We start from the raw sequence: 27,362 nt of genomic DNA on the forward strand, positions 1-27,362 counted from the left end.
GAATCGAACCAGGGTCTCCTGCACTGCAGGCAGATTCTTTACCAACTGAGCTATCAGGGAAGCCAAGTCACTAGTCAAATGTGACTATTTAATTTTCATTAAAAAAAAAAACAAAACAAAACAGTTCTTGGGACTTCCCTCATAGTCCAGCAGCTAAGACTCCACGCTCCCAGTGCAGGGGGCCTAGGTTCCATCCCTGGTCAGGAAACTAGATGCCACATGCCACAACTAAACTTCCCGTGTTTCCCAACTAAGATCCAGCGCAACCACATACATGCATAAATAAACAAACATTAAAAAACAATCCCTCACATGTACTCGCCACATTTCAAACACTCAGCAGCCACGTATGGCTAGTGGCTACTGTTTTAGCACAGACATGGGACATTTCCTTCCATCATCACAGAAAGTTCTGTTGGATAGTGCTAATAGCCCTTGTTTTACAGATCAGGAAGCTGCAGTGTGGAAAGTTTAAGTGATCTGCCCGCAGCCAAAGAGCTGGCAAGTGAGCTGGGATTTGCATCCAGTTAGTCTGGCACAGCGCTGTTGCCCTTAAGCAGTATGCCACACATCTTGTCAATGGAGGGTGAAATAGCTGACCCTTAAAAGGAAGAGGAATTTGTATGACTATCAAGGCAAGCATTGATGATGCCTGCTCAGCAGTGAGTCTTTCTCCCTTGTTGGCAAAGTCTGGATTATATACAGGTGTTCCCCTCCCATGCATTTAGGGGATGAATCTCATTGGTCTTACCACTCATGGTGTTTCCATTGTCCTGGCTAATTTGTGGGGAGCTTGGGAAAGATTTTGTTTTTCTTCATTATCAAGGGAGAAGGCAATGGCAACCCACTCCTGTACTCTTGCCTGGAAAATCCCAGGGACAGCAGAGCCTGGTGAGCTGCCTTCTATGGGGTCGCACAGAGTCGGACACGACTGAAGTGACTTAGCAGCAGCAGCAGCAGCATTATCAAGACTACATGTGATGTCTGAGGAAAGATACCATCAGCCATTGAGGACAGAGTAGCAGTGTGAAGAGGTAGAAAACTCTTAATGAATCAAGCAGTCCCGGCTCTGTTCTAGAACTCTTTGTTCAGTCTACTTTAATTGGGTCTTCTGTTAGTTGCTGCTCAATGCGTCCCTGAGACTTTGATGGAGCCACACTGACTATAAGAAATGGTGAGCACAGAGCAGGCTGACTGTCTATGCTCCCACAGTCACCTGACTTGTTCACTTGGGAGAATAAATGATATCTCTTTAAAAAAAAAAGTGTCCTCAGGGACGGGCCACATTTCAGACAAGTAAAGAGGGGCAAGGATAATCTGAGCGAAGAGTGGCCCAGGACCTTGTACAAGGAAGGGATTGGGGAGCAGCACAAGGGTGGTCAGGAAGAGGAAGGACTAGGCTGAGTGGAGAAGGGTAGGCGCCCACTGAGGCCTGCCAAGGATGACAGGATATGAGCAATGGTGGTGTCAGCTGATCCCAGTTCTCAAATGAAGTTCTGTGGCTGTCAGGGGCTAACTGTGGCCAACAGACCTTCACCCCACAGAAGGATAAGTAGCAGCCCTGGTGGGTGGGCAAAGGCAGGCATCTCTGGATAGAGTCAGCTGTGGTTAGGATTGAGCCTCTGCAAGAACATTCTAGCCCTCTAACTAGCACTCTAATTACTGTCTTGCCTTTCTCTCTTCCCTGGAGCAGCCAAACTTCTTGGGAAAGTTATTCACATTCTCTGTCTTCCCTTCCTCACCTCCTCAGAACTCTGCAAGCTGCCTACTGCCTCCACCAGTCCAATGAAACTGTCCTGGCCCATGTCACACATGCCCTCCTAGAATAATGACCTGTCCCTGTCCTTCTCTTGCTGGACCATTCAGCAGTTTTCAACACTGTTAGCCACTCTTGAATAAGCACTTCCGCCACTGGTTTTCACGGCCCCTCTCTCCTAGTCTTCCTCCTACCTCTCTCAGTGTTCCTTCTCAGTCTCCTGTCTTCACAGGCTATCCTTCCTGTGTAATCTCATCCACACCTGAGGCTGCAGCATACACGGAGAAAAGCAATGTAACATGGTAGGTAAAACCATGGTTTCTGGGGCCAGGCCACCTGGGTTCAAATCCTTGCCCTACCACTTAAGTTCTGTATGACAATCTACATCCCTACCAAGATGTACATCATTATCCTCAACCCACCCTCTGGGGGAGCCACTGTTATGATTTTTTCCACTATAGGTTTGTTTTGTCTATTTTAGAATTCATATAAATGGAATAAAGCAGGATGTGCTTTCATATCTGGCTTCTTTTACTCACTGTGTCTTGAGATTTATTGTGTTGTTGTATGTATCCATAATGTGTCCATTTTATTACTAATATCTCATGGTAGAGATATACCACAGATGCTTTGTCCTTTAAAAAAAAAAAAAAAAGATGATAGGCACCTGAGCCACAGCCAGTTTTTGGCTATCATGAAAAAAATTACTATGAACATTCTTTGAATCTTTATGTAACTATATGTTTTCACTTCTCTTGAATAAATAAGAGTATAATTGCTGGGTCATAGGGTAGGTATCAGAGAAGGCAATGGCACCCCACTCCAGTACTCTTGCCTGGAAAATCCCATGGATGGAGGAGCCTGGTAGGCTGTAGTCCATGGGGTCGCGAAGAGTCGGACACGACTGCATGACTTCACTTTCACTTTCATGCATTGGAGAAGGAAATGGCAACCCACTCCAGTGTTCTTGCCTGGAGAATCCCAGGGACGGCGAAGCCTGGTGGGCTGCCGTCTCTGGGGTCGCACAGAGTTGGACATGACTGAATCGACTTAGCAGCAGTAGCAGCAGCAGCAGGGTAGGTATATGCTTAATATAAGAAACTGCCATATATTATTCCAAATTTATAGTACATTCCCAACACTGTAAGAGAATTCCTATTGCTCTACGTTCTCAGTAGTGTTTGGTATTGTCAGCTTTTAAAAGTTAAACCATTTTGCTGAACGTGGAGAATTATCTCATTGTGGTTTTAATTTGTATTTTCTTGATGACTATTAAGTGCTTTTCATGTGCTTATTGGGCATTCATACATGTTCTTTTATGATGTATCTGTTCAAATGTTTTGTCCATTTTTAAAAGTGGGGTGTTTTTATTATTACTGTGTTATAGGAACTTTTATGTATCCTGAATGCCAGTTCTTTGTGAAATCAATATTTTGCTTATTTTCTGGCTTACTTATTCATTTTCTTAATGATGTCTTTTGATAAACAGACATTTTCAGTTTTGATGTTTCCTACATCAATTTGTTTTCTTTTATGGTTATGGCTTTCTATAACAAATTTTTACCTACTTCCAAGTCAGGAAGATATTCTGTGTTTTCGCTTAAAAATTTTATGATTTTAGCTGTTATGGCTTAGGTCTATGATTAATCTGAATCAATTTCTGCATATGATGTGAGGTAGGGGTCGTGATTCACTTATTGTTCCAACACAGTTTGTTGAAAAGATATCCCTTTCCCCAGTGGATTGCTTTGACATCTTCATTAAGATTAAATGACCTTTGGGACTTCCCTGGTCCAGTGGTCCAGGGGCTAATGCTCTGAGATCCCAACGCAGGGGAACTGGGTTTGATCTCTGATTGAGAAACTAGATCCCACAGGCCAACTAAGAGTTTGCACACTGCAACACATGCTGCAACGAAGATCGAAGACCTCATGTGCCACAACTAAGACCCAGCACAAGCCAAATTTAAGAAAGGATTAAATGACCTTTAAGTATGTTAGTCTATTTTTGGCTCTCTATTCTATCCCATGGATCTGTTTGTCAGACCTTATCCCAGAACTATAGTGTCTCGATTATCATAGCCTACAAGTCTCAAAGTCAAGTAGTAAAGTCCTCTGGCATTGGGGAATTGTTTTTATTTTTCTGTTAGCATTGGGATTTTAAAAGCTCCCCAGTTGATTTAAATGTGCTGCTAAAATCTGAAAACTTGAGAACATTCTAATGTGAGCCACAGTTTCTAGACCCAGCTTTCCCTGTTACTATCCTCTAGGCCAAAATTATTAGCGAATTAATATACTTGATCCTGCCTCTTTAGCCTGGAATCCTCTTCCTCTTCAGCTCTGCGGCTGGTGCATTAAGGGCTTCATCAATTTCTCACCTGGTTCCCCTCTACTTTCATTTATTTTTAATATTATTTTTTATTTATTTGGTTGCATGGAGTCTTGTGGCACGTGGGATTTAGTTCCCTGACCAGAGATTGAACCCAGGCCCCCTGTATTGGGAGTGCAGAGTCTTAACCACTGGACCACCAGAGAATCCCCCCTCTACTTTCAGATAAAAATTCTAAGTCCTTAGTGTGGCTAACATCACCTTTTGTGATTAGGCTCTCTGATGCTTCATCCATTATCTTCCCCAACAAGTATCTTAAGCTTCCACCATACCACATTTGCCTTAAGTGTCTCAAATTTCTTCAGGCCTACATGTCTTTGCCTGTCCTGCAGCCTAAAACACCTTTTCCTTCTGTCATTGTTTGCCATCTCCTTCCTCTCTTTCAACACATAGCCTGGTATCATCCACTCTGCACTGCTTTGACCCTCTTATCTGGGATAGGTATCCTGCCCTGGTTCCCATGGCCCTCTGTGCCATGAGCCTTTATCCTAGGCATTAAGGTCCTTTGTTGTAATTGTCAGTGATCTAGTTGCTCAACCCCATTAACCTGCACACACCTTGAAGGCTGAGACTGCGTGTTTCCATCTCATCTCTAGTGCCTACCAATGTAATTGGCACATAAGTGAAAGTGAAGTCACTCAGTCGTGTCCGACTCTTTGCGACCGCATGGACTGTAGCCCACCAAGCTCCTCCATCCATGGGATTCTCCAGGCAAGAATACTGGAGTGGGTTGCCATTTCCTTCTCCAGGGGATCTTCCTGACCCAGGGATCGAACCCAGGTCTCCTGCATTGCAGGCAGACGCTTTAACCTCTGAGCCACCAGGGAAGCCCATATAATGTACCTAATAAATGTTAAAAGTGAAAGGAAACCGGGCTCCAATCCACACTGTGATTTGAGGCAGATTCCTCAAATCTGCCTTTTCTGAGACTATTTCCATATCTACAAACTGAAAATAACACCTATGCCACAAGGTAGTTGTAAAACTTAAATGAAGTAATCCATATAAAATCTACTGCATTGTCTTGGTATATGGAAAGTACTCAATAAATCTTGGTTCTCTTCCCGTCTTCCAATAAACCCTTCCCATTTTTCCTGTTTACACTTCTTTATCTGACCGCTAGGTGGTGCCAGCCTCTGGCTTGACATTCAATTCCAGGGCTGCCCTCTTAATGCCCCCTTCTCAGTGCCTGTTACACTCAGGAAAAGCAAAGTGGAAAGGAAAGTGAAGTTGCTCAGTCATGTCCAACTCTTTGCAACCCCATGGACTGTAGCCTACCAGGCTCCTCCATCCATGGGATTCTCCAGGCAAGAATACTGGAGTAGGTTGCCATTTCCTTCTCCAGGGGATCTTCCCTGACCCAGGGATCGAACCCGGGTCTCCCGCATTGCAGGCAGATGCTTTACCCTCTGAGCCACCAGGGAAGGAAAGGGACATGTTTAATAATATGCTGGGAGATCCCAGAAAAACGAGGTATTCTCTCCACCAATTTCTTTGCCTGCTGTCACCATTCTTGATAACCTGATCATAGATTGCACAGAATTAATTCCTCCTTGGCTTCCCCTATTTGGTTATAATTCCAACCCAAGGATTTGAAGATGGAAAAAGCTTCTTTAGAGTAGAAGTGGGGAGAAAGAGAAGAAGTCGAGGCAGACAGGGAATGCATAATGGGTGCTATAGGAGAAATACGGAGACAGTTCTTACAGTCACATCCCATTTGATGGTAATTATGATGGTCTCCTTTACCAGTGCAGACACCCCTAGCCCTAACACTCCTGTAAGCTCACCCACCTAACAATCAAGAGGTCCTAACACTGTGTGGATACAAATAAGTAAAGGGACATGATACCTGCCCAAAGGGAGTTTATGGTCTGATGGTAGACACAGAATCACAAAATTAAGTGCCAAATTCTAGGTATTGAGGCTGTCTTGAGAGCACGCTTGGTACAGGAGAGATGGGCAGAGTGAGAATAACAGGAGAGCCTTGCTGAGGAGAGTAGGAAGGAGCTGAGAGAAGGGCATAATTAAAGGCTCGGGTAGAAATATGCATTCTCTTGTCTTATAGTGACAACCTCAGCACTTCACACATTGGAAATAACCCGAGTGCCCAACAATCCCAGTAGACTATGGAGTCGGAGAGGGCAATGGCACCCCACTCCAGTACTTTTGCCTGGAAAATCCCATGGATGGAGGAGCCTGGTAGGCTGCAGTCCATGGGGTCGCTAAGAGTCGGATACGACTAAGTGCCTTCGATTTCACTTTTCACTTTCATGCATTGGAGAAGGAAATGGCAACCCACTCCAGTGTTCTTGCCTGGAGAATCCCAGGGATGGGGGAGCCTGGTGGCTGCCGTCTATGGGGTCACACAGAGTCGGACATGACTGAAGTGACTTAGCATAACATAGCATAGCATAGACTATGGAGTATCCAAGCAAGGAGATCCCAAGTAGTCCATGTAAAGAGCGAATTAGGTGTGTGTATACAATGGGAAAGGGATCAAGATGAGGTAATTGAGAAAAGCAAGTTCCAGAACAGTATATACTTAATGAGCTGATTTGCAGTTTTAAAAGATATTTATATTTGTTTATTATTTATTTATTTTGGCTTGCAGTATCTTGGTTCCCGGACCAGGAACTGAACCAAGGTCTCCAGTAGTGAAAGCATGGAATCCTAACCACTGGACCACCAGGGAATTCTGTTTATTGTTTTTAAAAAATCTCTTGGAAGGAGACCCAAGGAACTCTTAGTAGTGGTTATTCTGAGGGTGGGACTGAAGAATGGGAGCGTGAAATGTGGCAAGTTTACTTTTCACCTTGTACCTTCCTATACTCTGAGTTTTGCAACCATTAAGTATTATTATTATTATTTTTACAATATAAAGTTAATAAAAATAAACACACAGTCGTATCCAGGAGACAGCAGGGATTGGGAGGTAGCAAGTGAGAAGTGTCCATGTGCTGGCTGAGGCCAGATCCTGGAAGGCCAAGACTGGAAGAAGAGTTTACATGTGATCATTCTGTTGTCTATGGAGACCCAATAGAGGTTCCCCAGCCAGGAAGAAACAGAGGAAGCAGTTTCAGGAAGATTCACCTGCATAAGAGAGGTATCAGGGAGAGCCAAGAAACAGGGTTGCCCCCCTCACAACCTTCTCAGGCTGTGTATGGTCACTCCAGCTAGCTTTTTCCTTTCAAAGCTGCCTGAAGTCTGTTTCTTTTTTCCTTTGGGCGGTGCTGGGTCTTCGTTGCAATGCTTGGGCTTCTCTAACTGCAGCGTATGTGGGCTCTCTAGTTGCGGTGTGCAGGTTCAGTAGCTGCAGTGTATGGGATCTTAGATCCCTGACCAGGGATTGGGAGCTCAGAGTCTTATCCACTGGACCATCAGGGAAGTCCCCTGAACTCTGTTTCAATCTGACTTTACTTGGATGACAATATGGGGAAGCGGTTCTGGGAGAAGGAACCTAGTAGGTGTTCATTAAAAACCTTTAATAGGTTCCTGCCATGTGACCCATGTTACATGTGTTAGCCCATGAGGTCTGGATGAAAGGATGAATAAGACCCCACCCCGGACCAGAGAAACTCTGGCAGTGGAAACGGAGGAAAAATCTGAGCTCTATTTCAAAGGAACAAATGGTAAGTCCTGAGCCCAGGTTTGTAAGATCGGTAGAGAAAGGCCCAGAAGACCGGTTGGCAAAAAGTCTAAGGCTTCTGGCCCGGGAGACTAAAGGCAGGTGGCCTTGGCCCTGAGAAAGCTCGTCTGGAGGAAGCTCTGGTTTGAAGGAAAGGTCTAGCTGCTTCTGGATTCTTCTCTGGCTGTCGCTTCTCTCAACAGACAAGCCCTCCATGCTGCTCTGCTTTCTGCCAGGGCCCGACTGAAGTGAGGATGTGGGGCCTTTCCTTGACTAGAATTTTAAAAGGGAGAAGGGTGGCGCAAGCCTCCCTCAACTCTAACGTCAGTTTCTGGCAGCCAGCGTCGCTGGCTGTCTCCCTGAACTCCGACTTCCAGACACCAGAAAGTCAGACACCCCAAGTACAGCGGTAAAACACCGCCCAGAAGGGGGCGGTGGCCAGAAGCACAGTGTTGGGCTCCGGGAGCCGCCCGGCGCCCCGTGGACTCCGAGCTAGGAGTCCCTTGTGGACTGTGCCTAGGACAAAGGTCCGGGACCCAGCAGACACCTCCTTAGAAGAACTCGAGGCCTGGAAACAGAGGTCCAAGAGGCCCTCATCTTATTCCAAATCCCCGTTGCTCGGAATCTAAAACCCCGACTTGGTGGGAAGCCAGTCAGAAGGTATAAAAAAACAAAACACCAAACAAAAAAATAAATGAGCCCCGACCTCTCGGGACGAAGCGGGGTGGACCTTCCCCAGCCCCACCCGCTGGTGACTCACCGCCCTCCCAACCAGGGCCTGCCCCTCCCGCGCCCAGTGCCAGGCGAGCAGGACAGGGCGGGTGCTAAGGTGGGCTCCATCCCCAAGCCCTAGGCAAGCGGACAAGCTCCGGCGTGTCCCCGCGGGTGTCCCTGTTTACGCCAAGCCCCGGAGCGAGGTGGGGGCGGGCCTTCTCGGCCCCTCCCCCACCCCGCCCCCCTCCGCCGCAGGCCCCAATCCCGGTCCAGGTCTGACAATGTCTCCAAATCAAAGCTCAGCCTCTCCCTGCATCTTCCCCACGGTCTGGCGGCCCCCAGCCCGCCACAACCCCAGGCAGGGGAGTCACAGTCAGGGTTCCCCCAGGAGATTAGGCCTCGGTCCACACCTCCCGATCTTAGATCCCCAGACGGAGCCTGAAATCCTAGGGCGAGACACCGAGTTTCAAAGCCAAGCGGCTCGGCTCTCCTCGCCCCCTGCCCAATCCCTCTCGCCCCTTCAGTTCTCGAGCGCCAGGCAGAAGCGCCCAGTCAGGGGAATGGGCACTCCAGGCCCAAAACCAGCCGGCGGGGCCCCAGGAACCCCCTCTCTCGGACCGCTCGCCAGAGCTCCAAATCTTGTCGCTCCTCTGACTCCCCCTCCCCAGGGCAGCGCGCCAAATCAGCGCATGCGCACTCGCAGGATTGCCGCGTAGCTCTTTCTCCCCCCCCCCCTCCCCCCGCCCCGGCTTTTTCTTTCCCCGCCCCTTTTCTCCCTCCCTCCCTCCTCTCCGGGTCCCCTCCCTCCCCCCCACCCCCAACTCAGCCCGCCCCGCGGCACCTCAGTCCCGGGAACAGTGGTGCGAGCTCCAGGCCCGTGCACTGAGGAGGCGGAAACGAGGGGAGCCCCCAGAGCTCCATCAGGCCCCTTCCAAAGGCTCCCCCACCCGGTCCACGCCCCCCACCCCCCCACCCCGCCTCCTCCCAATTGTGCATTTTTGCAGCCGGAGGCGGCTCGGAGATGGGGCTGTGAGCTTCGCCCCGGGAGGGGGAAAAAGAGGAACGAAGAGAAAAGCAGGGGGTGAAGGGTTTGGATTTGGGGGCAGAGGGTGCAGCCCCGTCTGCAGGCCCTCTCCAGGGGGCTCCGAACTCTATATCCTCACCCACGCCCCTGGTGTGCTTTGCTGAGGGATAGGATAAGAATAGAGGAGAAGGGAGGAAGGAGGAAAAAGGGGGGCCCCCCAATTGGGGGGGCGACGGCGAGAAGCAACAGGACCAGAGGAGAGGGGGCTGCTGCTTGCATCAGCCCACACCATGCTGACCCCGCCGCTGCTACTCTTGCTGCCCCTGCTCTCAGCTCTGGTCGCGGCCGCTGTCGACGGTGAGTGAGATTCCGCGGCCCCCTTGGACCCTTGGGGACACCCACTCCCCAGCCCCCACTCCTGCGTTTGGATGGGAAAGGGAGTCGCGGGAGGGGGTGCCTTTTGTTATCCCAGTCCAGCTGACACTGCAGCGGCCCAGCTGGGGGCGGGGATGGGGGTCCAATTTGGAGAATGGGGGCCTTGGGCAAATGATGCTTCTGGGACCCCCCGCCTCAGCCCAAACAAAGACCAGAGGCCTGGGAAGGGAGAAGAGGGACCCCCCATTTTTCTGATCCTGGGATCTAGAGGCCTTCTCCTATCTCTGTTCGGGGAGGGCCTCCGCCTCCCCTACATCCTCTACCCCGCCGCCCCCATCTAAATTGTAAAGGAATCCGGATTTGCTATGTACTGGCTGCAAAAGGGGGCGGGGGTCCTTTTGCTGTGGCCTCTGAATCTGGAAGGGAGAGCCGGGTCCGGGTGCCCTGCTGGGCAGAGGGCAGGCTAGACGGGGACTGGCTTTGGGTCGGGAGAGGGAGGGCCACGGGAAGGCCCCCTGCTTGGGTGTGGAATCTGGGCCCTTGGAGACCAGGCTTGGAGGCCTGAGTCCAGGATTTAGCAGGCTGCCAGCCTGGGTTCCGAAATGAGCACTTCCCCCTCTCAGGGCCTCTGTCAGTAGCCTGGAAAGAGCTGTATTGGGGGGTGTAGCGGGTGGGGGCAGGCGAAGCTATATGACTTTGAATTTTCCTTCTTAATTCCTGGGAGCTTTGAGATGAAAAAAACGTCAGATGTCATCATTAGGGAAGGGGACTGGAGAACGGCCTGGAATGCTGAGGTGGGAGGGTGGAAGAAGGCTGCTCTCTCCCTGACTTCTGCCTTGATCACAGTTTGGACTAGAAGGAGAGCTGGAGGTTGGATGGGGGTTATGTCATGCCCCCACCCCTAATTCCCTGCTCCTTAGGTAAATGTGTTTATTTCTCTCCACCACTTCCCCTCCTCCCCTCATACACACACACTTTGTATATTGCAGTTAGCTTTGGGCTAGAATTGTGTCCTTTTGGAGAAATGAGGTGCCCTCTTGCTTTTTTTTTAGTGTCAGCTATTTTCCCTCTTACTTGTGAGTCACTGGTTCAAGTCTTGCTCAAGCTTTGGGCTGGGGTCACGGGGTTGGGCTGGACTGGGCCCCTGATTTGAGTAGGGGTGGGATCTGATCCATTCCCTTCACTTTAATCTTCTCATCCAGGGAAAAAAATCTGCACCCAATACCATCGTGTGCCCCTCCTCCATCTTCTCAATTCCGCCAGACTGGGATTGGGAAAGTTTTTCTCTGAAACTGGATTAACTCTTCCCCTCCCCCCAACTTGCTTCAGTTGGGAGGGGGGTTAGGGGGACAGGAAATACATAGGACAGTATTTCAGGAGCTCTCAATTATGCCATCTTGGGGACTCTGTCCACCTACCACTCACCCCACATGGAGAAGAGGAAAGAAGCTGTGCCCGGAATACCCTTCAGACCAGCCCTTGCCTGTGATTTCTTCAGTTATGGGTGTTGTTTTCTCTTGTTCTTAACCCTGTTAAGTGAGAGGGGAAACTGAGGCAGAGAGATCTGGAAGGGATAGAAAAGCATTTTAAGAGAGAGTGACGCATCAAGAGCCCCCCGATGGAAGGAGGATGGAGTTAGGCAGAAAGAAAAGGGGGTCTCTGTGGAAAGCAGACAAGGGCCCCAGCCCAGTCAGGAATGGCCCCAGGGAGCTTCACCCCTCGGGTAATTACCCCACCAAGTTGGTGGGTGGCGAGTGGAGGAGGGAGACTGGACACGTTTTCCTTAATGGTTTCCCACCCTTTTGTAAGTTTCCACCCAGGCCACAGCTGTAACCCCAGCTCAAGCCAAACTCTATCCAAAGTCCTGGGCAACTCTGAGACCCCACAGACTGTAGCCCGCCAGGCTCCTGTGTCCATGGGATTTTCCCACCAAGGATACTGGAGTGAGTGGCCATTTCCTCCTCCAGGGGCTCTTCCCGACCTAGGGATCAAATCTGCATCTCCTGCATTGCAGGCGAATTATTCACCGATGAGCCACCAGAGAAGCCCCTAGGGAGAGGACCCCTCCCCAAACTCACGTTACTGTTCTCACCTTTGGAATGGGAATATGACTCATCCAGAATGGGAATATTTCCCACTCTGGGGAGTGGGAAAGGGAGACTACACAGACCTGTAGGGCCAACGCTGTCCAGGACCGCCCAGGGGTTCCTATATCCTACCCTTGTCCTCATGCCTCGGGCCCACAGACACAGAACTTTCTCCTTCATTTCCCAGAGAAGGGCATGTCCTGGCTCAAGCTTACCTCCCTCAGTGTCTAACCTTCCGTCCTGCTGCTGGCTCCCATGGACCCTGCTGCTTTGCCTTCAGGGGAGCAGCCCTAGGTCCTTCTCCAGCACTTCCACCTTCTCTGTTGTGCCTGAACCCAATCTCCAGGGTCCCCTTCTCTTTGGGGAGCGATGTCACTCCTTGCTAGTAGACAGAACTGGGTCTACTTGCTTCCTAGGAGGCTGGAGAAACAGATGGATTGGAGAGTGAGGAGAGAGGTCATTGAGGTCTCTGCTGAAATTAGGAAGGTTTTGTAGTGGGGAGGGCTGGCTGCCTCCCTGTCTCCTACCCATCTCCACATACCCCCTTGAGCCAGTATATTACCTGTTATCAGACAAGCTGGACAGTGAACTGAGTTATGAAGCTGAGCCTCCTGGCTCTATGAGAGATGGTTCCAAAATCCTTTCTCCCCTGGTCAGACCCAGATGCCTGACTATCTCACCTCACCAGGGACGTGAGGACATTGATTTGGGGATGGAGGTATATTCTGATGTTTGAGGCTGCTTCTCAAGACTTCCTTTTCTCCCAGTCTTAGCCACCCCCCCTCCTCCATTTTCTCTATTATTTTCCCCCCAGCCACTCCCCATCACTGGGCCTCTTAAGGATGTCAGCCGGGCGGGAGGGGCGCTGGCCGGAGTCAGATCCTGTCCAAATACCCCTCCCACCCCCTCCTTTTCAAAACTTCTTTGGGAAGCCCTTCCTTACCAAGTCTAACTTTCTTTCCTCCTGCTGTAGCCTCAGCCTTTGCATATCAAAACCCCAAGCTTAAGGCTTATTACCTACCTCAGTAGTCTCCTCTCAGCCCCTGCCCCCAGCCCTCTGTGAGCTCTCCAGCATTCAAGTCCTCCAGCTCTTGATGCGGGCTCCTCGCCCTTGGGCAGTCTGAATGCAGTGGGACCATGCAAGGGTCCCTGACCTGGTGGAACCATGTGCTGGGTGTGTTTGGAGCATCTCAACCCACCCCACTGTATTCAGTCCCAGATCTCAGGCCAGTTTTTAACAGGATCCCACATTGTTTGGAGAAGGAAGTAGTTGACTCTGGGATTGCTTCCGGTGCAGTGGCCCCAGGCCCCAGTGTAAAGCCTCCCTGGGAAAGAGGCGAGGGACAGTGGAGGGCAGCATTTACCCCTCTTGCACCCCAGGGGAGATGAGGGGTCCCTCTGAGGCCTTGGCCTTCTCATCGAAGTGCTTCCATCTTCCTTCCTCCCACCCTCCCAATTCTGTGGGAGGCAGTGGCCCCTATTCTGAGTTTGCCTGGAGTCAGACAGTGCTAGGGCAGGGACTCCACTTGCCTGAGTAAAGGTACATGCTTCCCCACCCTGAATCTCAGGGATGTTTTTCTCCAGGTTCATCCCAAGACAACTGTGCCATTATCTTGGCAACCTCTGGGCTGAGACCCTCTTCCTAGGTTTTTTCCTCTGTCTGTCATTGGTATGTGCTCTCTTGGCCTCCAAGAACCTCTGTCTCTCATTCTCCTAGCTCATCTCTCTTATCTCATCCTCTCTCCTCCCGTTGTGGTGTTCTCTGTCCAGTCTCTCTCAGTCTCTGTGTCATGCTTTGTCTCTGCCTGTCTCCATCCGCCTCCAACCAGGCCTCTTGGTATCCCAAAAGCTATCTGGGAGCAGAAATCTCTCTTGGGCAATCCCACGTGCTCGCCATTTTGGAGTTGTTATTCCCCTCTCAGGCCAAACTGGGAATCTCCATTTCGGCAGTGAAAGTTCTCCCTCCACTTTCTTCCAAGTTCTTCTCTCTTTTTCCCCCTCCACTAATTTGGGAGAGAATGTTTCTGGAAGAAGGGAACTTGATACCCTTTGTGGGTTAAGTAAGAGGGAGAATTCAGATAATTCAGAAAGGCGGAGGGAGGTTAGACTTCTGGCAGAACTTCCTCATGACTTGAGAACTGGAGAGAGGTGTGGGGAATGGGTCAGGAGCTTAGAGCTTTTATTTCTACGGCTGTGTGTGCAGGGGGCTGGGGGTAGGTGAAGAGAGCTTCTGAAGCCTGGTGAGAGATATGCTGACCTCCGGAGGCATTTGAGGGGTCTGGATTGTACTTGCGGGTGTGGGTGGGGGGGGGGGAGCATGGAGGAAAAGATGGTGGGGAGGTCAGGCTAATGTCCCGCTGAGTCAATATTGACTCAGGATGGAGGGGGAGACCATCCCCCTTCCCCCGGCAGCCCAAGCCATCCTGTCTGTCTGTCCAGGCCGCAAAGCAGAGGCCCAGACTCAGGAATGACAAAAATGTGTCTGAGCCTCACTGAGCTCCGGGGAAGGAGCCACCGGGTAACACCCAAAATACATAAAATTCAGTGAAAAGCTCTCGGTTTGGGCCTGGGAGGCCCCTGCCGCCCCACCCCCGTATGTTTGAGAGTTTAGATTCCTGCAGGCTCTGGCCCCCCACTCCCTGGCCACCCCCTGGCTCCTCTGTTCCCTTAGCTTTATCATGTGTTTCCTTTTAGAAAACATCCCCTGGTACATAGCCTGTCTCTCCCTCTGCTGTGTCTGCTTTTGAAAAGGGCCTCAGGGTTCTCCTTCACCCTTACCCTGCCTCAGGTCTCCTGGGTCTTTAGGAAATCTCACCTCTCTCTCTTCCTCTGGGTCCCCTTCTCTAGAGAAGTCTCCCTCAGGGCTCTACTTTCCTGCCCTCTCTTCTCTGCTCAGGCACCCTTGCCACCCTTCCCCACCCTGCCCCCAAGGTCTCAGAATGGGACAGGACGACAGCCAAGGCTCAAGCAGGGCAGTGGGGTCCGTGTTGTGTCTGGATGCACACCCAACCCTACACCTCCTGTTCTGGCTCCAGCTTGGTGGCCCTGGGGGCTGTGGCTGGGCTGGGTGCCTGGGTTTGGGGGGGCGGGGCAGGGGTGTTGGCCAGAGTTAGCATGGCGGTCACATTCATCTCCGGGCAAAGCTGAGAACAGACAGCCCCTGTGTCCTGGCGTTCTCTCTGCAACCTCACTCGCTCTCTCTCTGTAGTTCTCTCCTCCTTCTTTTCCCTCTGCTATCCTGTTCTTATCCCTTTCCATCTTCTCCACTGTCCCCCCTCCTCTCTGAGGAGGCTTGAAGGCCAGGGCCACCTCCTGTAATTCCCATCCCCACTCCCAGTGCCAGAGGACCCTGCCATTTCCCTTTTTCATCCTTCTGCTCTGCCGTCATGGCCAGTAAGAAACCACCTGTTCCGTTACTAATTGCTCTATGCCTCAGTTTCCTCATCTGTATATGGGGATTGCAATCGTAGCCACGTCACAGGGTTTGAGGATCTAAATGAGTTAATATGTACAAAGTGTCTCAGCCCAGATGCTGACACAGAGTGACCATGTTGAAAAGTGTTAGCTCATATCCTTAGGAACCCCCAGATCTCCCGAGGGGCGGGAGCCAGGGGAGGCCACTGTTGCTGCTGCTGCTAAGTCGCTTCAGTCGTGTCCAACTCTGTGCGACCCCATAGACTGCAGCCCACCAGGCTCCCCCGTCCCTGGGATTCTCCAGGCAAGAACACTGGAGTGGGTTGCCATTTCCTTCTCCAATGCATGAAAGTGAAAAGTGAAAGTGAAGTCACTCAGTTGTGTCCAACTCCCAGCGACCCCATGGACTGCAGCCCACCAGGCTCCTCGGTCCATGGGATTTTCCAGGCAAGAGTACTGGAGTGGGTTGCCATTGCCTTGCTCCCTAATGTAGGGCTGTGTTGTTCCCTCATCTGGGGCCACCTAGCTGGGTTTTCTGGGTGCTGGCATCAGACGCAGAAGGCGCAGCTGAGGGGAGTGGGGTTGGCTGCGGGCTCTAAGCAGATTACAGGTTTCCGACCTCACCCCCACTGCAACACCCTCCACCTCTGAATGAGGCTTCCCTTGGCCCATGTAGACTGCCCCAAAGTAGGTTATTTGTTCCTTTCCTCCCCTTTCCCCATGAAGGAAATCCAAGACAGGCCTTAGCCTTCAAACTCAGCTCTTTTCTCCACCATCCTGGACAGAAAGGAAGTTCTTCCCACATCTCTCAGGTCCTTGTGCTGCCCTGGCGCGCCCAGTCCCCCACCCCGGGCCGGAGGGGTCTGCTGTGGGCCAGGGCCCGGGGGCTCCTCTTCCTTTCACTCCCCATCCCCCACTCCCCTCCCTTGCAAGAGCACATCTGGTTTGTGAATCTCTCTCATTCCAGCTTTTGGAGTTTGCCAGCTGCTGTTTCCTCTGTCGAGTTCAGGCCAAAAATGGGGGTGGGGGACAGCGAGGGGACAAAGTGAGGGCCAAAGCAGGGGGGATCGTGGCCAGGATGTGGAACAGAGGGGAGATTGGAGTGACCAACCAGTGACCTCGGGCCTGGGCTGTGACTTCTACCCCGGGGAGGAGTGGGGGCATGGACTGCTAAATCCAGGTGGGGGCAGGGATGGGCATGAGGACCTGTCTGGGCTCCAAACAGCCCATCTGCCTCTGAATCCCATTCCAGCCCCCTCTACCACCGCTCCCCCCGCAGCCCCAGCCCGTCTCAGCCAGCCAGGGGAAGAGGACTGTTCTCCGGCATGCTAACTAGGCTGCCTAGCAGTTTCCCCGGGAAGACCTCACAGCTGTCCCAGTGGGGCAATGAACTCAGCATTATCCGACTCCTCAAGGGGCCTTTATTCCCTGCTCAGGGTGGGGGGCAGGGGAGGGGGCTCCAGGGTGGGGGGCCTAGCCAGGCCATCCTTGATGTGTTTCCTGAACTTGGCTCTCACCCTGGCTGGGGGCCTGAACGCAGTCCCCTCTGCCAGAGGCAGGGGTTGGGGGGAGGACGTCTTCCCAGTGTGGCTCTCCTCAGAGTCCATCCCTCCCTGCTCAGAGCCCCGACACACTTTCCTTCTGCTCCGTCCCAGCCCCTGAGCTCACTCTGCCCTGCTGTCTTCCCGGGGTGCCATGGCTCCTAAGGGGCCACCCTGCCTCTCCCGGGCACCCCAGTGCCTAGTTTACCGCCTGGCACAGAGCTGGGCTCTGGTGCGTGACAGCCAAAGAGAAATGGGATTGACACGCATCGAGGAAGAGGCAATGCAGGGCTGGGAGACTGGGGGACGGCAGTGAAGGAGGGGGGACTTGCCTTCCCGAGGAGGACATAGTGACAGGGTTGGGAGGAATAGCGCCTGAAGACTTCTCAGTGGGAATGGGGAGCCTGGTGTCAACTGGCTGCTTAACAGCTTAGAGTTGGCTAAACTGGTCTGAGTCCTGATTGTGACATTTGCCTGCTGGGTGACCCCACATTCTCTGAGGCTCGGTTTCCTCATCTGGGAAATGGTATTAGTCGTACCTAATTTGTCATATTGTGGAGAGGATTGAATGCGATGATACATGGAAAGAACTGGTTGATCACACTTCCCGGCACATACTGAGGTAACAATGAGAGTTAGTGTTACCATGTTTAATTCATCCCTGGAGAATGAGGTAAAAGAATGGGGTGGGCATAGAGAGCAGATGGTGGGGTGAGGGATTAGGGCAAAGAACAGGTCCTGGATATAGGAACTTCTTGGGTTGGCTGGGCTGAAACCAGCTCCTGCAGGTCACCCCAGCCATCCCCCTGCCTCCGTTCTCCAGCCCTGTCAGCCTGAGCAGTCTTAGGTGCCTCTTAACTCTGAGGGCATCCGCAAGGGAGGCTGTGTGTTTAGAGAATGGATGTGGCGGCAGAACTCCTCTGTTGATACCATCTCTGAGACACCCATGTGCCAAGGGCACCCCAAACACACGTCCCATCTGGGGAGGGCCTGGTGGTTAGGAGTTGGAGATGTGTGGGGTGATGTGTTCCAAGGACCAGGAGGGTCCCAGAGGGTGAAGGAGCAGAGAGGTTAGTAGAGACCAGCTCTGGACCTCTAGTGGGATGGAGAAGATAAAGAGAAAACCTGTCAAAAACCTAAATGCCTCATCACTCTCAGTCAGCAGAGCGGAGGCTGCTGTTGTCTGACCGGAGTATCAGAGAACACAAGGGCTTTGGCCCTGAGAGCTGGGAGAGTGCACACCAATGGGCAGCCTGCAGGACTCAGTCAGGCAGCAGCAGTGTGCTCCCCGCGTCCTTCCCCTCCCCCATCTCAGGTACACAGTGTTCCAGGAGTGACCCCCAGCCCCTGCCCCCCACCCCTGCTCCATACATGAACCTTGGGTTAGAGCCTGGGCCGGACAGAGACTGCTGCTGCCTGAGGAAGGAGGAGGAACCCTTGAGGGCTTTCAGACCCCAGGGTTTCAGGGCCTTCACCCCTATTCACACCCCTGTTTTCTTCCCTTGCCCCTAGTCCCTAAGACTTGCAGCCCCAAGCAGTTTGCCTGCAGAGACCAGATCACCTGTATCTCAAAAGGCTGGCGGTGTGATGGTGAGAGGGACTGCCCGGATGGATCTGATGAGGCTCCCGAGATTTGTAAGTACCTTTTCTGGATCCCTATCCCCCATCACTGATTTATCCCTTTTCCTTTTGGCCCAGGCAGTCTAGGATGAAGATAGTTGAGCTCGAGCCTGGTGTGGACCTTGCTCTGTGATTGTTTGTACATGACACAGCTAAAACTGTCCAACTGTCCTCCCCCTGCTCTTCAAAGAGCCTGGCAAGGTGTTTGGTATGCTCAAAAATGAGCTTCCTTAGCCGCCACCCCCACCCCCCAGCCTGCCTGAGACCATGTTCTCTGGGCTGACAGCTTTGCTGGAAGATTCCCCTCCCTTCTGGCTCCTCCCGCTTCTTCCCACCTCTGAGCCTCCTGATCCTTGATGGGTGCCCCTGGGTCTTGCTGGGTCCCCTTCCTGTCCTCAGGTTCCCAGGCCAAAGGCCACTGGCTCTGGCTCAATCTCTGTACCAGAAGCCCCACCCCTGAGCATTTCCCGCCCTCCCTCCCCCTACCCTCAGTAAGTGGTGTAATCAGAGGCAGCTGTTTAAACTGGGAGAAAGGTCCCCACCCAGCCTTTACCCTGCCGGGGGTGGGTGGAGAACTCGCTAGCGGGACCCTGGAGTCCTGGGCAGCTGGCAAAGTCTCTGCCTTCAGAACCTCTCCCCTGCTGGGCTAGTCTGGGCAGGGGTCTGGGGACCCTGCATTCTTAGGTCTTTCTCTGTTCTGTCTTGGGGTTTATCCTGTCCCAGCCCCATCTCCACACCCTCACTCATAATTATTAGTGGTAATTTTAGGGCCAGAAAAGGGAACCACTAGTTCTCTCTGCCTCACCTTGATACCCTGCTCTGGAGGTGTGGGAGCCAGGGATATTCTACAAGTGTTTCTATGGTGGCTCAGCCTGGAGTGTCTGCTTGTCTCAGGCCACCTTTATGTCCCACTTTTCGGACCCCAGTGTTTGGTGTTGAAGATAAAGAAAGCCATGCAGAGGGGCCAGATCTGGCTCTTTTTATCCATCCTTTAGTTAGATGCAGATATACATATCCGCTCACTGTCCCCACTCATGCACACTCCTAGACCCATCACACTCACACTTAGCTGCTCCCGGGGCCTGACTCACTCCCCCTACCCTGCCGACATACACACACAGAGGCAGACGCTGGCACAAACACATTCTCGCAGCCACGCAGAGTCACCACTCTGAAATGGAGATGCAGAGACATAACCTGCATGCAGACAGATGCCCTGGACACTCACACACAAACCCAGGCTTGCTCCCAAGAGGACCTGGAAACGTACATACTGAGGCCGGCAGTACCGGCACACGTGGAGATTCACAGATTCACTCTCACTCCACACCTCTCTGCTCCACGGTACACACCTCCCCTACCTGTGCATGTGACTCCTCCCCAGCACAGGCGGACAGGTGTGCTCCCATGCAAGCACCTTCTTACATCCTGTCTGGGCTTGGAAGCCAATGGGCCGTGATCTGTCTACCAGCCCACAGGCTCAGCCAGTGTCCTAGATCCTGGCCTCCTTAGCATCCCCTGAAGAGCTCTGTCCCGCCCTCTGCAGCCCATCTTCTTGGGCAACAGGGCAAGTGGAGGCATCACCAGCAGGCCACCATCTTTAGCAGTTCCCAAAGTCCTCCATCAGGCAGGCTGCTCTGGGGTGGAGGTCTAGCGTAGTGTGATGCACAGAAATATAATGCAAGGCATGCATTTCAATTTTGAAATTTTCTAGTAGCTACGTTCAAAAAAAGGTCAAAATGGGGACTTTCCCGGTGGTCGGGTGGTCAAGACTCCTCCTTCCCATGGAGGGGATATGGGTTCAATCCCTGGTTGCAGAACTAAGATCCCACATGCCACAGGATGTGGCTAAGAAAATAAGTATCTACTTAAAAAAAAAACCAAAAAGGTCAAAATAATCAGATGAAATTAATTTTAACTTTATTTTACTCGGTGTGTACAAAATATCATTTCAGCATATTTTTTCATATAAAAGTATTTAGGCCTTTTGCATTCTTTTTTGTGGCTGTGGTATTAAGTCTTTAAAAACCAATGTACATTTTATTTATTTATGGCCCCTCCACACACCTTGTGGAATGATATTTCCCCAACCAGGGATTGAACCTGGAGCTACTGCAATGAAGGAGTCCTAACCACTGGGCCGCCAGGGAACTCTCATTGTCTTTTGTTTGTTTGTTTTTCCCAGTGTGCATTTTATACTTCCATTTGGAACTGGTCACATTTCAAGTGCTGAATAGCCATGTATGATGCTTCATATTGTAAAGTGCATTTCTAGAAGACTTGGTCCAGCTCTCCGCCCAGGCTCTGTGACCCAGGATGTTATGGAAAGGAGGGGTGCTTTGTCTCCTGGTGTAGGATGTGGAAGCCTCGGAGTCCACAGCATGGGGCATCTGGGGAGTGGACTCTTTGCTGAAACCTAGTTATCCCCTCCACCTGGCAGATCCCAGGTGTGGCTACTATTGGGCATAGCATAGATGAGCCCGAGGTTGAAGAGTCTAACAGGCCCTAGGCCTCCTGAGATCTAAAAATTGCAGGTGCCTGAAACCCCAGTCCCAGTCCCTCCCTCAGTGAGTAGCTGGCCAGACAGCCTCTGTAGCCAGCATGCCCACACCGACCTTTCCGTCTGCTCCCAGGTCCGCAGAGTAAGGCCCAGCGATGTCAGCCGAACGAGCACAACTGCCTTGGCACCGAGCTGTGTATTCTCATGTCCCGCCTCTGCAACGGGGTCCAGGACTGCGCGGATGGCTCAGACGAGGGGTCCCACTGCCGAGGTAAGGGCTCTTCACCTCTGCTCTCCCAGGTGGATGCTGTGAGCTCACCACTGGGCACCTGATGGGTCTGGAGGGCTGCCGTCTGAGCACTGTCTGCACACTGTCCTTGGACTGCAAAGGGGACGAGGCCTGGTCCTGCTGCCCTGTGCCCCGGGCATGTCTCTGGCTGTGTGTGCTCACACGTGTCATTACCCCTCTTCAGTCCCCCGTTTCCCAGCTATGTAACGAGAGCTCTCTACTAGATCAGCATGTTCATGCTTTTGTAGTTTTGTAAACAGTGGGGTTGTTTCTTCGCATGGTTTCTTATAGGGAACCTGAGGATGAGTAGAGATAAGCAGATGCTGTCACTGAAGCAGGGGCCGGGGGGGAGGTCTGGAGCTTTGTTACCTGCCTCCCCTGCCAGGGCCCCCGAAGTCATCCCCCGGGAAGGGCAGGTCTTTGAGGCTCTTAGAAGCTGCTTCATGGGAAGGGTTTCTCCCCCTACCCCCCAACTGAGGAGGGAACTTTAGGACAGTAGGTCAGACTTCTTCCCACCTGCATCTCAGGTCCACCAGCTCTGCAGGTCTTCCTCTAGAGACCCTTCTGTCCCAGGGGGAATCTGGATCTCTCCTGAGGATGGGAGAGATTCCCGGGGATGGGGGTTGGAGGGGGAGGAAGCTCAGGCCTGCACCTCAGGGAGTAGGAACTTCTACTGCCCTCAAGATCTGGGCCTGGAACAGGAAGCTGGCTTTGTGAGGCCCTAGGCAAGCCCCCGGGGGTGGAGACCCTGTCCTGTGTCTGTAACGCGTGTCAGAAAACATCTGCCTGTGGGAAGAGACACATCTGGATCCTGTTCACTGAGGGCAGGGAGTTTGTGGAAGATTTTTATCCTTTCCTTTGGTTGAGTCTGCATGTTTTTGTCAGAAGCTCCTGGAATGGGATGTAGAATGTGGGCCTAGGGGGCTGACTTCAATTACCACGCACGTCCCATCTCATCGGACAGTACGTGTTCAAGTTTGCCTACTTTTGCATACCCGGTCAGCATCACAAACAACCAAGAACATATGAAGCCTAGGGCTTGAACTTCCTTCTCTGATACTACAGAAGCTGGACCTCCTCATCCTCCCACCCCATATGCAGAAGAGAACCTCTTTTCTAGATTTTCCAGAAACAAACACTACTTCCCCTCTTTGGGGGGCAAGGCTGGACTGGGGAAGCACCTTCAGGCTCTGGGACAGAGGTGGGGAGGAGAAAGGCTAACCAGGGCCTGGCTCCCCATCTCTGCTCCTCCTGGCAGGCTTAGCGCCTCTAAACGTCTTAGCATCTCGGGCAGCGCTCTCTCCTAGGTGGGAGGGGGGGAGCAGGGGTGTGAGGCAACTGGACAAAGGGGTCTTTGTGGCCGGGCCGCCTGGCCCCACGCAAGGCCATTAATTGGGTCGCTGGTCTGGGGGGGTGGGTAGCTGCTCCCCCACCTCTTCCCCCTCCTGCTTCATTCCCTTCTGTCTCCCCTGTGGAAGTGGGTCAGAGGCAGGAGGAAGATTAGAGAAAGATCCCGGGGGAGCCAGGTTTGCTTCTCTTCCTCCTCTCCTCTACCTGGGCCTCGGGCCTTCTCTCTGGGCCCTCTCGGACACCAGGGCTGGGTTGCAGGTGTGCTTCCAGACCAGACCTGGGGTCCTGCGTGGCAAGACTCGGTTCCCTGCCAGCGCTTCCCCTTCAGCCCCAAAGCCAAAATTGCAGTCCTCGGGCACTACAGGCAGGAGGCGTGTAAAGGGGCTGAGAGTCCCCACGTGTTGTTGACCAGCAAACTAGGAACGGAGCGGGTCGGGGCAGCCCGAGCAGGAAGATGCGGGTTCTAAGCCACAATTGGCGATGCGACCTTGGACCTGTCTTATACCCTCATCAGTCTCAGTTTCCTCACTTACAAAATATACTTGATGCTTCCTAAGCCACATCTCTGACCCTGCAGGCCTGGGAAGTGGTTACTGAAGGGTTGAGGGAAGGTTGCTGTCTGGGTATGATTGCCAGATCTGGGGGCCTGAGTATGTGTCACCTGCCACCCCCCCCACAGAGCAACGAGGACAGTGTTCCCATCTGGGCTGCCAGCACCACTGTGTCCCCACGCTCAACGGGCCCACCTGCTACTGCAACAACAGCTTTCAGCTACAGGCAGACGGCAAGACCTGCAAAGGTAAGTGTGCACACGTGCACAGACTGGGGTTCAGGACGTGCTGGGGGGGTGGTGGGTGGGCAGTGGGCTAGGTTGGGGAGGAGAAAGCTTGAAAGGTGCAAGACAGGATGCGGGTCTACAACACGCCTTACGGCCTCAGGGCGTGGCTGTGGGCCCTAAACATTTGCTTCTGCCAGACTTTTCAAAACTCATCTTAAAAATTATATAGGTCAAGGTCAAGGACTTCCCTGGTGGTCCAGTGGTTAAGATGCACTTCCAATGCAGGGAGCACGGGTTTGATCCCTGGTAGGGGACCTGAGATTCCCCCATGCCATACAGCACAGCCAAATATAAATAAATATATATATATATATATATATATAGGTCATATGTGAGTTTTCTTGTTTAAAAAGGTTTAAAGCATTACAGACAAAACCAAAGTCCCCTTTAACAAATCCTCTTTAGTTATGGTCCCTTCCCCATCTCTCTGGAAATCAGCTCTTTTTAACAGTTTGCTACTTCTCTGTCCAGGCCTTTTTCTATCCAGGTATACATGTATTCACAGAGAATCTAATTGAAAGTACTGTTTATGTGCATGGGATCTTATTTACATAAATATCATACTGTATATGGCTTCTCAGGTGGCCTAGTAGTAAAGAACCTGCCTGCCAGTGCTGGAGACATTAAGAGACACGGGTTTGATCTCTGGGTCAGGAAGATCCCCTAGAGGAGGGCATGGCAACCCACTCCAGTTTTCTTGCCTGGAGAATCCCATGGACAGAGGAGCCTGGTGGGCTACTGTCCACGGGGTGGCAAAGAGTCAGCCATGATGGAAGTGACTTAGCACGCACGCACATACTGTACATATTTGGTTTTCGATTTTTTCACCTAGTATGTTCTAGAGATTTTTCCATGTTAATGTGTAGAGATCTACCCCATTCTTTTTAAAACCACGGTGATGTATGACTATTACCACAGTTCACTTGGCCATCTCCCTTTGGATGAGTAAGATGTTCCCAGTTTCTCTCTGTTACAAACAATGCAAACTCTTCTGTTTTAAATGTACCTCCTTTCGGTCTTGGCACAAATGTAGCCTTCTCAGTGAGACTCTCCTTATAGCCCTAAAACCGCATCCCTACTGCCTGCATTCTCTGTCCCCTTTCTCTGCTTAGTATTTTTTCATAGCACCAGCTACTTCCCATCGCACTAACTCCTCTAACATGTCATTTACCTTTTTATTTTATTTATTATTATAATAACAACATTTCCTTTATTATCAGAATTTAAGTTCTTTAAAGAATATTTATTTATTCATTTATTTGGCTGCATTGGGTCTCAGTTGTGGGACACGGACTTAGTTGCCCCATGGCTTGGGGGATCTTAGTTCCCCAACCAGGGATTGAACCCACGTCCCCTGCATTGCAAAGCAGATTCTTAACCACTGGACCACCAGGGAAGTCCCGGAATTTAAGTTTTAAAAGGGCAGCAGTTTGAATCTATTTTTTTGCTGATGTGTCCCCCGAGCCTAAGACTGTACCTGGCACATTGCAGAAATCTTTTCTGAATGAATGGATGATAAGCACGTGTGTAGATACGTCTCTAGGGTGGATCCCAGGTCTGGACTTGCTAGGTGGTAACATTTCCACATTTCTTGTTGCAGTAGATTCTGTCAAACTATTCTCCGAAGTAGCCGTAGGGATGGACACACCCCAGGTGTTGTCTGAGGGCACTCCCTTCCCTGCCCTTGGCAGGCTGGAAATGACCACGCTCTCGCCTTTTCCCGGCAGACTTCGATGAGTGCTCGGTGTATGGCACCTGCAGCCAGCTGTGCACCAACACAGATGGTTCCTTCACGTGCGGCTGTGTGGAAGGGTACCTGCTGCAGCCAGACAACCGCTCCTGCAAGGCCAAGAATGGTAGGTGGGCTTACCTGCGACCGTACAGCTAGGCGCCTTCGGTGTCGTTCCCTGATGGGGAGAGGCCAGAGCGCTGCCAGGGCCGCTCGCTGCCCTGACCCTTCTCTCCTGTGTCTCCAGAGCCGGTTGACCGGCCCCCTGTGCTGCTGATTGCCAACTCGCAGAACATCCTGGCCACGTACCTGAGTGGGGCCCAGGTTTCCACCATCACGCCCACCAGCACACGGCAGACCACAGCCATGGACTTCAGCTACGCCAACGAGACGGTGTGCTGGGTGCATGTTGGCGACAGCGCTGCCCAGACACAGCTCAAGTGTGCCCGCATGCCCGGCCTGAAGGGCTTCGTGGATGAGTACACCATCAACATCTCCCTCAGCCTGCACCGTGAGTCACCTGCTCCAGCACAGGGAGCCGGCGAGGGTGGGGGAGATGGGCGAGGCAAAGCCTGTCTGGGACAAGCTGGGCTGGGGGAGTGGATAGACAGGATGACCCTTGACTGGTCCAGGAGCCTAGACAAAAGCCCCTGACTGAGGCCGAGGCAGCGAGTTGTATGTTGTGACCCTTGTTTGGGGCCGGGGCAGAGCTATGTCCATGCTTCCTCTCCTCTCTCTGAGCTGAGTCTCTGATGGCTCCAGTGTTTCTGGCCCAGGGCAGAGAAGGGCCTCCTAGAAGTGCCCAAGAGGACAATGTCTGGTCAACCTCCAGAGACCAGGGACCGTCCCTTTTCAGAGGGAAGAATGTCAATTAGTCCACAGAGGGGTTTTCCCACATGGCGGGAGCCACAACAAAGGAAAGAAGGGGCCTGGAGCCAGAGGAGCCTTGCTAAGTTGTGGCTGAGGGCAAGCCCCGGCTCCATCTCCGTATCTGTCGTTTCCCTTGAGGGGGTCACCAGAACTGGCTCCCTGCCGCAGCATGGCTGTGGGGGTCCTGAGGCTGTTTCTGGGGGACAGGCTCTGTGGCAGGAATGACCCCACTGGGAATGCTATCAGATATCCTGGATGTTCCCCTTCGAGCTCCCACCCGAGGCTGTACGCTGATGCCTCAGAGGTGGAAGATGGGGTGTGGCTGGGGACAGGGCCAGGGCAGAGGTCCGCTGCCTCGAGCACTTCTACTCATCTCAGATGCTGCTGCTACATGAACAAACAAAACCTCTGCGTCATCACATCTCCAGGAAATGCACCACAGGGCTGAGAGGGGACATCTGGCCTGTGGTTGATCTGACCCCCGGAGAGACGGTAGCTTGATCTGTGACCTTGAGTAAACCAGAACTCCCTGTCTCAAGCTTTGGTTTCCTAATCTGCATAATGGGCTTGAGCTTGTCTGGCAAAATCAGATAAATTGAAGTGAAAGCCAAAAGTCACTAGAGGCCATGCAGGAGGTTTAGGATGGTGAAATGGGGCCTGTCCAGAAGATCTTGAAGTTTCTTCCATGGGTCCCCACATGATGATCTGCACAGAAATCCCAGGAGGACCCAAGGGCTCAGTTCTGGTGGGAACAGGAGTTCCTCCGAGAGCCCCCCTCCCCTGCGGCCTCATCAAATGGTCCACAGCTCAGCCGCAGCCCCTCCACAGCATCCCAGGGGGTCCTTGGGCTGTTGGTGACCAAAGCCTGCCTGTGATAGACCTGTCATCCTTGGAGTGCTGGGCTGGGGGCTCAGCCAATACCTGGCTGGCAGAGCTCTTGAGGGGCAGGCAGCTCAGGAACCCCATGGTAGGTAAGGTAGGGTTAGGGCAAGACCCCATGAGACAGCTGCCCTCTCCCTGTTCCCTGTCAGCGGCCCCACCCATCAGGCCTGTCTGGGCAAACAGCTCCAGCCCTTCCCTCCCTGGCCCTGCCTCAGGGCAGACGATGGGCTGATGGGCTGGTGGGTAGGTGGCCTGGTGGGGATGCCCTGATGGAAACCTCTGCTTTTGCTCTGACCTGGCCCCTCTCCTGCCTTCCTCCCCAGGAGAAGCAGGAAATAACCTCAGGCGGGTACCCCTCCC

General features: G+C 52.4%; 1 protein-coding gene across 2 annotated transcripts in view; it reads left to right on the forward strand.

Annotated features, from left to right (window-relative positions):
* The first annotated feature begins 9,354 nt into the window (after positions 1 to 9,354).
* The window catches only part of LRP1 (LDL receptor related protein 1), an 80,958-nt gene continuing 62,950 nt past the window's right edge, over positions 9,355 to 27,362 (forward strand). For both annotated transcript variants that reach the window (XM_055578330.1, XM_055578333.1), the window contains exons 1-6: positions 9,355 to 9,864; positions 18,437 to 18,559; positions 21,178 to 21,315; positions 23,363 to 23,482; positions 25,249 to 25,377; positions 25,498 to 25,761. In XM_055578330.1, the coding sequence (XP_055434305.1) occupies positions 9,798 to 9,864; positions 18,437 to 18,559; positions 21,178 to 21,315; positions 23,363 to 23,482; positions 25,249 to 25,377; positions 25,498 to 25,761 (841 nt within the window). In that variant the 5' untranslated portion in view covers positions 9,355 to 9,797. The remainder of the gene's footprint in view (positions 9,865 to 18,436; positions 18,560 to 21,177; positions 21,316 to 23,362; positions 23,483 to 25,248; positions 25,378 to 25,497; positions 25,762 to 27,362) is intronic.

The sequence above is a fragment of the Bubalus kerabau genome, chromosome 1 (assembly GCF_029407905.1).
Source record: "Bubalus kerabau isolate K-KA32 ecotype Philippines breed swamp buffalo chromosome 1, PCC_UOA_SB_1v2, whole genome shotgun sequence".
Taxonomy (NCBI): Eukaryota; Metazoa; Chordata; class Mammalia; order Artiodactyla; family Bovidae; genus Bubalus; species Bubalus kerabau.